The sequence below is a fragment of the Chanos chanos genome, chromosome 16 (genome assembly GCF_902362185.1).
Source record: "Chanos chanos chromosome 16, fChaCha1.1, whole genome shotgun sequence".
NCBI lineage: Eukaryota > Metazoa > Chordata > Actinopteri > Gonorynchiformes > Chanidae > Chanos > Chanos chanos.
The window spans coordinates 15678399-15689368 of NC_044510.1; the positions used below are offsets into that span (position 1 = coordinate 15678399).

At 42.7% G+C, this 10970-nt stretch overlaps 1 protein-coding gene across 1 annotated transcript; it reads left to right on the forward strand.

Annotated features, from left to right (window-relative positions):
* Positions 1-637: 637 nt before the first annotated feature.
* On the forward strand, positions 638-4256 carry rpl19 (ribosomal protein L19). The gene is made up of 6 exons (XM_030793752.1): positions 638-718; positions 1695-1801; positions 2036-2158; positions 2503-2623; positions 3176-3286; positions 3873-4256. The coding sequence occupies exons 1-6, from the start codon at positions 714-716 to the stop codon at positions 3994-3996; spliced, it is 591 nt and encodes a 196-aa protein (XP_030649612.1). The 5' UTR covers positions 638-713; the 3' UTR covers positions 3997-4256.
* Positions 4257-10970: the final 6714 nt, after the last annotated feature.

Below are 10970 nucleotides of genomic sequence, written 5' to 3' on the forward strand. Positions count from 1 at the left end.
GGTAGGATAATCTTTTGTGTTTTGGCGTGGATGATCTTTTGTTATCAGGGTTTTTTTTTTTTTAATCTCACTCTGTTAAGGACAAGCCTTGAAGCTTGGGCCAAGGATATCATAACAGTAAAAAAGGCCAAATTAGGAAGAGCAAACATACAGAAATTTCTGGAAGCACACACACACAGAGAGAGAGAGAGAGAGAGAGAGAGAGAGAGAGAGAGAGAGAGAACAAACGCATTTTGCCATTTTATTTTACATCCTTCCATAAAACATACATTTTTAAAATCAGAATTTGCGCACTTCCAAGACCTATTCAACAGGCACACAAACTTATTAGTGACGCAACTGCACCCCCCTACGGTGGTTCTGTAGAGTAGCTACTTAAAGGTATTCTCTTCCTGATAGTTTAAAAGCCTCAGTAGACGATACTATCTCACTTCTGGAAAAGGGTATAAATATTTACTTAGACTTGTTTTACGGTTAAGTTATTACTTGTATAATACTCCTTTACAGCAGAAACACGGCACTAATTACTGTAATTGTATGAATTGCTGCTTATATCGAAAATACGTTCCGCGAGATGTTTTGTGCTCTTGTTGTGGACAATGGTATATTCGGTTTGTGTAGTGGACAGACCAAACACAAACAGTGCACAATAGAATCAAAGAAGAAAAGAAGAGAGTAACACACAAGCATAGTGCTTTCTCACAGCAGTAATAATGAGGTAAGAAAGTCAGTAGTTTTCTCAACCCGGGGACTCTTATTCATTCCAAATATAAACTTGTGTTTCTCTTTTCGTATCGTTATTTTCAATCTCAGCAGGTCGGTTAACAACATGATAACAACAATAACATAAAACGACAGTTCATATTTTATGCTTATGAGGTAGCATATGAAAAACTAATTTTGCGAATTTTTATTATTTGTCGTGAATATTGCGATGTTTTATTATTTGTAGTGAATAACCGCTAATATGCGAGTCTGCTACGGGTCAGAGGCAGTGTGCGGTTCCTGTGGGCATGTCTTGACATGTTGTGTGACTGGTCTGTTAGTAGTATGGAGACTCTAGCAGGAAGATCAGAGGAAAGTTATCAGCTACTGACATCGCGATCATCGTGTCTCAAGTTAAATCGTGGGGATGACAGCACAACGACGTTTGTCACTCCGTCACCGATTTACCTCTTTTCACCCCTAGCCAGGGTTTGTGAAGAGACCGTCGCTTAAATTAGGCTCGTGGACTTGAATGAAACAACTGCCAGATGTGTTCGCAGGAGTGGAATTAATTTGCTGATATGTGTGACTATATTTTGCCGATAGGATAGTACCTGTCTTGTGCGGAATGCAGACGCGCCCAGAGTTCACACTCACAGAAAGGCATGTGTGTAAATTATCGTTCAGGTGCTCTAGGAGTTGAGTTTGCTGTTTGAAGCCTGTGAGAGTTAATAAGCAGACCAGCTGTGTTTGGCGTCGTTACACAAACAGCAAAAACAGACCAAAGATTTTGATGAGGGAATTCAGCCAAAGTAGATGAACAACAAGTATCATTCTCTGTTATTTTTTATTTTTTTAAATTAAAGTGCTCTAAATACTTATAAAATATTAATACTGTTAATATTAGTGTGGGAGTTATGTGAATCTATCTTTAAGTATGATGGTGGCTTTCTCTCTCAGTCTCTCTTTTTTTGTTTGTTTCTCTTCAGTATGCTACAGTTGCAGAAGCGTTTGGCTTCCAGCGTCTTGAGCTGTGGCAAGAAGAAAGTGTGGCTGGACCCCAATGAAACCAATGAGATCGCGAATGCCAACTCCAGTAAGCCAATCAGAGCACTATGGTCCATGTCAGATACTTTTAGCCAATCAGAACACTGTGGCTCGAGTCAGAGACTGTTAGCTCCCCCCAAGTTAGAGACTGTTAGCCAATCAGAACACTGAGGCTCAAGTCATAGTGTGACAGTAGTCATGTCGTCTACCTTCTGTTACTGATGTACAATGAGGCCCTTCTTTTTCTTCTCCCTTCTCTCTCTCTCTCTCTTTCTCTCCACAGGACAGCATATCCGTAAGTTGGTGAAGGATGGGCTGATTATAAAGAAGCCGGTCGCAGTGCATTCTCGTGCCCGCTGCCGTAAGAACACGCTGGCGCGGCGGAAGGGCCGTCACATGGGCGTCGGTGAGTGTCCTCAGGTTCGGCCAGTGTAGTTTTGAATGGTTCTGAATTTATTAACATCGTGCACCTTCGTGATGTTTGCTATGTGAGAGATCAACATTGCTTTGAGTAAAATTAATTGGTTGAATTAATCATCATATTGATGTTTCTATAGAAACAATCCATCCCTTTCTCTGACATGTGGCCATTTCTGTGGTCCTGTGTTGTGCATAAATGAACTAACAGACTTAAGACTCTGTAACATTGTATCATTTTACACTGTTCTAATGGATTGTGTCTTGGGTGCCCTAATGATTGGACGAGGGTCTGCTTAACTGGTTTCTGATTGGCTGTGTGCGTCTGCGCAGGTAAGAGGAAGGGTACGGCAAACGCTCGCATGCCTGAGAAGTTGTGTTGGATGAGGAGGATGCGAATCCTGCGCCGGCTTTTGCGTCGCTACAGGGAGTCCCAAAAACTCGACAGGCACATGTGAGTCTTTGACCCCTGTCAGTTTGACCTCTGACCTCTCAGTATGTGTGAACGTTTAAAAATCTCATTTTATTTACAGGCCTTTACCACCATGCTTCCCACAGGCCTGTAACTAGAGGCATATGTTTTCAGACAAATTAAAAACAAAAACCCATTGCTCGCTGTTCAGCCTTTCTGAGGTCACCGCCGGGTCTCATGAAACACGTTTGGTCATGCCTCAGTATCCCATACAATTTTGTGGGAAAGACATTAAACATTTGATTTGGTTGCAATATTGCACAGTGTCCACTAGAGGTCCTCTTTTCTTTTCAGTTTCAACAGCATCTCATAGATGGGGTCAGGACTGATTAAGGTTAGGGTAGGGCTAGGGACTATAAAGTTATAACTGGTCACACAGCCATCTTAGTGATATTTCATACGACGGTAAACAAAAACAAACTTGCAGACACATATAAATGTCTGATGCCTGTTTTATGAGAACAGTTTTATGACGGAGTTTTGAGTTAACAGGTGTTAATTATTCATTAACTGAGATTCTTTTTCACTTCTCAGGTACCACAGCCTGTATCTGAAAGTAAAGGGTAATGTGTTCAAGAACAAGCGGATCCTCATGGAACACATTCACAAACTAAAAGCAGACAAGGCTCGCAAGAAGCTCCTGGCGTAAGTCAACAAACTACACTTCCCAGCATGCCTCAGTCAAGAGATGGATTATACCTTGTAGCTTTAGTTCACTCAGAAGATACTTTATATTCCATAGCTTCCTGGGTAGTGAGGATTCTGTACAATGCACAGTGATAAATAAGTCTCAGTATGACTCATTTTGTACATTATTGTAGTAGTCATTTACTCTGGAAGGGACATATATTGGAAAACGCAACATAAAAAATGAAAAGTAGGGTCAACTTCAAGTTAGAAAGAACTTCACAGTCTTTTAACATAAACTCAAATCAATCAAACATCAGTCATACCCGAAGGCGGATTTTAAAAAGACACAAAAGTTGATGTCACTCTACAAAAGTCAGTTTTCGTATGATCTGTTTAGTGCGTGGAAACGTCACAGAGGTCAGGATATAGTTTGACATGCTGATATGCTGTTACAGAGAAAGGCTCTTTTGAGAGGGGAATAGGTTTATGTTATTGACAGCAATGTGAGGATTTCTTTTTTAAACACTGTGTGTTTTTGTGCCTGTGTGTGTCTTTTTGTGTGTGTGTGTGTGTTTGTCTTTTTGTGTGTGTGTGTGTGTAGGGACCAAGCGGAAGCCCGACGCACAAAGACCAGGGAGGCTCGTAAACGCCGTGAGCAGAGAGTGCAGGCTAAGAAAGAGGAGATGCTGACATCTCTCTCTAAAGAGGACGAGAGGAAACAGTGACACCCTTCATCTGTCAGGCCCCCGTCTCCTCACCGTTATCTCTGTGCCTTACGAGTTACACCAAAAGACTGGCACGGCCGTTTTCGATGAAGGCGCGTTACGTTCGCCGTTTCTTTTCGTTAGGGCGTGATGATCGCCATTATTGTTTTGTTGTTTCTTCTTCGGTCTGAATGCACTTTATCATAAGTTTGTTCCAGACAAGCGCGTCTGCCGAATGAACAGCAATGTAAATTGTATTTTCACCGTGGAGCACAGACAGATGGAGAGAATAAACAAACACGTCAACACAACACCACCTGGTTTGACTTGGTCTTTACACACAGAGGTCTTTATCCACCTGTGTCATCTGAGACCAAAGCTTGTTCTATAGAAAGAGCCTGGCTGTGTTTCCTCTGAGTGTCGCTGTCAATATCTGTGTCATTTCGTCTTTATTTTCAGTTTTCACTTCCAATTTACTGGCGCTTGCTCAAGCTGCTGATAAAAGGGCCCTTAGATCTAGAGTTTGGTAATTAAGATTAGGATTAATTAGTCTCTAAGATTAATTAAGATTGGGACCTGTCACCTCTGGTGTTTCATTTAAAAAGGCAAAAACGGGGAGGAGGGAGAGCTATGCCTGAGAGCGAGAGAATGTGTGTGTTTTTTTTTGTTTTGTCGAGAGCTTTTCTAGAGATGGCTGAGTTATTTAACACTCCTTACAGCTGTCACAGTCATGCACGACGCGGTCGAGCAGGGATTCTCGACCGTTTTAAAAATTTTTTTTTTTTCGCTAGCTGAACCACTTTCCACCCAATTCATTTTCCTCAGGTCCCTCCATGAAATATTCAAGTAAGTGAATTTAATTTGACATTTCCATCAAAATCTGACAGACAGAAGAAACTGACTGAAGAAAGAACGCAAACACAAAAAGAGTACAAACACTCGTATGTCGACTTCTGTTTTTAATTATGTCAGTTAACATCGCAATTTCTAGAGGAGAATTTTAGTATTTAGCTTTGAACACATTTGTGAAGTGAAGAGCGTCCTGTACTGTGATTGCAGTTACAATAAACTGTTTACTGCGTTTTATCTCGAGACAAAGCTACTTATGACTAAGCTGACGCAGCAACAACATCTTACAGAACGTTCTGGGTGTGCCAGTCTGAACGCTCTGCAAGATGTCAGACAAAAATCTGTTAATTAAAGAACAGATTCATTAAAACATCTCGACGTAAAAGTAAACTTAGGAAAACACACAATAAAGATTACATCATAAAGTCCAGCGTGTAGAAAACATTTTTCCCCTCATTTAAATATAAACGTTTAACCCAGAGCTTCTTGTAATAGTTATTTTTGATTACAGGGATCAGAAGCCTGCGGAGAAAACCTTGTGGTTAAGAACACATCAGCAGCTTACGGTTTGAAACCACAACCTTCCTGTTTCTCGGCCACATCCCTTGTCATTTCAGCGAAACTGACAAAACCGACTACGTCTGTAGAATTTCTAATCTTTTGGGCGGGATTTTCCATTACTGTCGTGTATTTACCTTCATTTTGCGCTACCGCTAACCGTGACTGGGCTCGTTTTTAATGTAGCGCATCCATTCAACATTCAGGAAACATCGTTCATTGGACGGTACATTAACCTTCCTGATAATAACACGGTCCCTTGAATGAGAAGGGCTGTTGGCAATTCTCATATCAGTCTTGGTCTATTGCAAATGTTTGTCGGTCATTTGTCAAATGATTATATGAATGTCCGAACGAACGAATGAATAAATAGCATCACGTGTTCTTGAACCGCTTGTGTGTCGTCTGCATAACTTCATGTGATGACTTTTTGCTCTATGTTCACGCGAACTCTCTCTCTCCTATCTCTCTTTCTGTGGGACTCCAATTCACTCCATGCTTTCGCTTTTCCCAACATCGTGTACAGTAGCCAAGTCGGGACTGCGATACGAGCTGAGCGAGTGTACGGAATTGTTCTATACAGCAAGAGCGAATCCTACTTGACCACAAGAAGTCCTGCCATCAGTTTTCGTACTTTGAACCGTGTTTGTATTGTGTTGTTCCGTAACGACGTTTTTCGTCATGGTGGTTTTTATGGGGACAATATTTAATTTGACCTCGGCAGCATGTGGTTCCTTGCTACACTCTGTGGTAAATAATCAGCGGTAAAGGAACACCAGCGATGGAAAGCACATTCAAAATTATGCTCACCACGTAGTCACGCCCTCTAATTTACCACTGAATCCATTTCGATTGGAATGCTGTGAAGTTCTGGATGCGGCAACAGGAAGGGATGAAGACAACAATGCTTTAGAAAAATGTAAACATCGCAAATAAACGTTATGTCTCTATGGGTGTGTTCGTGCACGAATCAAACCACTGAAACCAGTAGATTCTCTCCTGTGAAGATGCGAACAACACCCCAGATGTCGTGCGGACTCTTTTCCTGTTTTGGTTAGAACAGAGCTACCTGAACAGTCTTTCCCCTCCTCCATTAAAGAAAAAAAAACCTTTCAGATGCATGAGCATAGTTACTTATTCATTTTCCGTCCACTGGATTTTCTAAGACTCTGCCCTTTATGAAAACCAAACTGGCCCTGCAGTCCTAGCATTTAGACCAACGGGCAAATTCATGAACTGAAGCTCTTTCTGTTATCACGCCTTTCATTAGGGCAAACAGCCGTAAACAGCCAGACCAATGCAATGTTGTGATTATTTGTGAAAGAGTGTAAGCCAGTTTTCATTGGTGGAGACAAACAGGCTGAAGAGAAATGAACAGAACTGTTTCCTCACACAACCTGATAGAATTTGGTGAGTCAGGTTATTTAGTGTCAAATATCACAAGGGGACTCTCCAGGGAGAGTTTTACGCTCTGTCGAATAGTCCAGATGATATGTTCACTTCTTCATAAAAGCATAAAAGCATGAAACTTGGTACTGTTGTACAGTTTAGGGCCCTGAACATTTTCAGAGGTGGAGCCATCACAAAAACGCCCCGTGGTGGACATAGTGGCCATTTTACTTTCCGCCAGGTGAAGGTGAGTAGTTAATGATGAATGCAGTGACGTGAAATGGATATCACAGTGTCTGAGAACCTAGGCTAGACTATATATATCATGTCTGTTGCATGCACGTTGTGTCGAGTTTTCAAAGCGTAACCCTTTTGTTCAGTAACCCTGACAGTGACTATAAAGAGTAGAACAATATTCAGTATGACCTTAACAAATCAGCTTAAAAAGAATGTGTCAAACACAAAGCTGTACTTCAGAAAATGTATTTCAGAAACACGTTTGTCTCCTTCACAGTCTCCCCCACCCTGACACAGAGCTATGCACTTTAAGGGGCTTTTTTTCCCCATACAGTACAGGAACCTAGTGTAATCCTTGACCATCAAAACATAGGGGTAGACATCACCTTTTCTGTGTTATCTTGTTTGGTTCAAGGGATATGATGCAAAATACATAATTTAGTTATGGCAGAAAGTAAAATGGCCGCCATGAGAACTTTTTGTGATGGCTCTGAACATTTCTGAAAATGTTCGGGGGCACAAACTGTACAAGTGTACCAAGTTTCATACTTTTATGAAAAAGTGGACATAATTTTCACATATCACCTGGACTATAAAAAAATATACAGCAGTGTTCTTGTTATTTTTCAGGGTTTTGTGTTTATATCTGACAATGCTTCATTAAGTCTTGATTCAACATGTACTGTCAGTGCACTTCTCAGTCAGTGCACAGGATTTATTCCGTCAGTCATCATATCAGTGCAGGATTGGCTTGTGAGGCGTCACATTTCAGAAGGGCTGGGATCTTGAACAACTCTTAACCTCTTGATAAAATTCTCTAAGAGTGATTCTGGAACATTCCAGCATTTTTTGGTGAAACAGTTGCTTTACTGGAGAGGTCTGCAGTTAACCTCAACATAGCTAAAGCTCTGTGTGTGATCATTGCATCAGACAAGCAGCCACCAATCGCAGCCTTTAGAAGACCCTTTAAATGGAATGTCTGACCAGATGGTTTTGCTCATTGGTGGAGCTTAAGTGAAGGAAGGCCACTGGGCAGCATTTAGAGACAACCAGTCACATACTGTTCTGGCTTATTCCCTGTCTTTAGGCTCAGTCATATTGTCTGTGTTGTCATGTAGTAATTTGGTATTTCAGTCACTGGCACACTGAAATAGCCAGTGTTCAACCTATTCCAACAATAAGCTGGTAAAACACTGTCTCAGAATGACGCTTACTCAACCCCTCGCATAATACATCTGTGAACAGGACACTACGCTTCTGACCTCTGTGTGTGTGTGTGTAACTGTTCTCTCCTTTTCTCCTTGAAGTGGAGTATCCCAGTTTTTCATGGCTCCGGGTGACAGAATGATTCCAATAAGGACCCACATCACACACTAACTCATTCAGTGTAACTGGAGAGAGAATGCAGGGAAAAGGGGATATGGACTCGATATGGAAGCAGACAGGACAGAGAGAGACACACAGGACAGAGAGAGACAGACAGGACAGAGAGAGACACACAGGACAGAGAGAGACAGACAGGACAGAAAGAAAGAGACAGAGACAGAGAAAAACAGACAGGGCAGAGAGAGAGACCGAGAGACAGACAGAGAGAGAGTGAGAGTGAGAGACAGGACAAAGAGAGAGAGAGACAGACAGAGAGAGAGAGAGAGAGAGAGTGAGACGGGGGGGGGGGGGTGGATCCTGAGGAGAGCCTCGAGAGGAGTGGAAGATTGAGGGATGAGTGGAGAGAAGAGAAGAGTCTTTGTGCCGGTGTTTCTCAGTCTACACTGTTTTGTATTGTTTGGTTTGACTGATTCTGCCATTACTTAAGCAAGTCCATACCATTTCTGCTCAGCCTCACATACCATTCTGTATCTCGTGATACTGCGTGTGTGTGTCTGTGTGTGTGTATGCTCTCTCTCTCCCTCTCTCGTTCTATCTTCCTCTCTCTCCCTCTCTCTGTCTGTCTGTCTGTCTCTGTCTGTCTCTCTCTCTCTCTGTCTCTCTCTCTGTCCCTCTCCCTCTCTCTCTCTCTCTCTGTCCCTCTCTTTCTCTATCTCTCTGCCTGCTGTCTGAGAACCAGGCCTCCCCTGTGCTGGAGACCTAACATGGCACTCTGGGCTGCTTTCCTAATTTGCGCTGGCATGGTTGTTATCATTACAAAACGGCTTCTCAGTGCTTTTGTTGAAACATTGCTGGTTTTCTTTCAGTTGAGTTCAATAAGGTTTCTTAGAAACATTTGCTGTGTGTGTGTGTGTGTGTGCGTGCGTGCGTGTGTAAGTGTATATATGTGTGTGTCTGTGTGTGTGCACTTAACAATGGTTGGTTGTTTCTGTTGTGTCTACAGGACGGCGGGACACGCCCATGTGAGGATGAACAGTGTTTTATTGGAGGAAGGGCAGTGTGAATGGAACACGACAACACTACAGAGCTATAATTAATAATATAATTTTATAATCTATGTATATCTTGTGTTGCCTGTAATGGTCTAATGATGCCTACTGTAGTTGTTCTTCATCTTAAATTGAAATAATTTATCATTATGATTATTAGGATCGTTATGATGAGGCTGTTTTGATGCCCCTCTGGGCACTTGGTGCCCTACACACAGTGCGTGATGCGCGTGTACGCCGCGGCGGCCCTGAGCGGGCTACAGGGGGTTTGGTGTCTGGGTGAACTGGGCTGGAGAAGGGGGTTTGATGACTGGGTGAACTGGACTGGAGAAGGGGGTTTGATGACTGGGTGAACTGGACTGGAGAAGGGGGTTTGATGACTGGGTGAACTGGACTGGAGAAGGGGGTTTGATGACTGGGTGAACTGGGCTGGAGAAGGGGGTTTGATGACTGGGTGAACTGGACTGGAGAAGGGGGTTTGATGACTGGGTGAACTGGACTGGAGAAGGGGGTTTGATGACTGGGTGAACTGGACTGGAGAAGAGGGTTTGGTGTCTGGGTGAACTGGACTGGAGAAGGGGGTTTGATGACTGGGTGAACTGGGCTGGAGAAGGGGGTTTGATGACTGGGTGGACTGGACTGGAGAAGGCAGTTTGATGACTGGGTGAACTGGGCTGGAGAAGGGGGTTTGATGACTGGGTGAACTGGGCTGGAGAAGGGGGTTTGATGACTGGGTGGACTGGGCTGGAGAAGGGGATTTGATGACTGGGTGAACTGGACTGGAGAAGGTGGTTTGATGACTGGGTTGACTGGACTGGAGAAGGGGGTTTGACTGGACCCTCCAGGACTCGTAAGGGAGCAAACGACACAGAGAAGAAAGTGAAGAAGCCATTTACTCTCTGTAGATCACAGAGTTGTCTTTCAGGAGAAACGTTCATAATGAAATTAGCCTGCATCAGAACCAGATTAAGGCACATGCAAATTAGGCACCGCCCCTTGAGTTCAATCATCCAGTCATGTGCAGTATATGCACTAGTGTTAAATAAACTCTGAGTGAGAGATGCTACAGCTGGACCACACTGACTTTCCTAAAGTTAAAATAACTCTGTGTAGAGTTAATGTAACTCTCTCTGTGGCACTACACCTGTTTTAAGCAGAGGTGTTGTTAGGATCTTGAAACACTGGGCACTTGGCCCAGCTCAGAAATCTTTAGATTTTCAATAATTGCACCATTGTCAAATAATTTCAGTTATATGTTTATATACATATAAGTTATATACTAAGCCCATGTTCCACATTAATATCACCGTGAGCACAGGCTAGCTAGACCAGTGGTTCTGAAACTGTGTGCCATCACACATTGGTGTGCCTTGGGAACTGGCTAGTTGTGCTCTGGAATTAGTCTTATTTATGAAGATGTACACAGCTACATAAGGGATGGAATGTTACGCAAAAGTCACGGTTTGGTACGTACCTCGATTTTGACGTCACGGTTTGGTATGTTTTCAGTACAGTGAAAAAATAGACACACAAAACATGAAATTTAGTCTGAAATTTCGCAACATGTAAAAAGCTTTAGCAGGTTAC

What these genes read in the sequence shown, in the direction of transcription:
- rpl19 (XM_030793752.1), top strand. An exon ending in GATCGCGAATGCCAACTCCA is followed by an intron (nt 1,802 to 2,035) that starts GTAAGCCAATCA and finishes TTCTCTCCACAG; the next exon opens with GACAGCATATCCGTAAGTTG. An exon ending in GGGCCGTCACATGGGCGTCG is followed by an intron (nt 2,159 to 2,502) that starts GTGAGTGTCCTC and finishes GCGTCTGCGCAG; the next exon opens with GTAAGAGGAAGGGTACGGCA.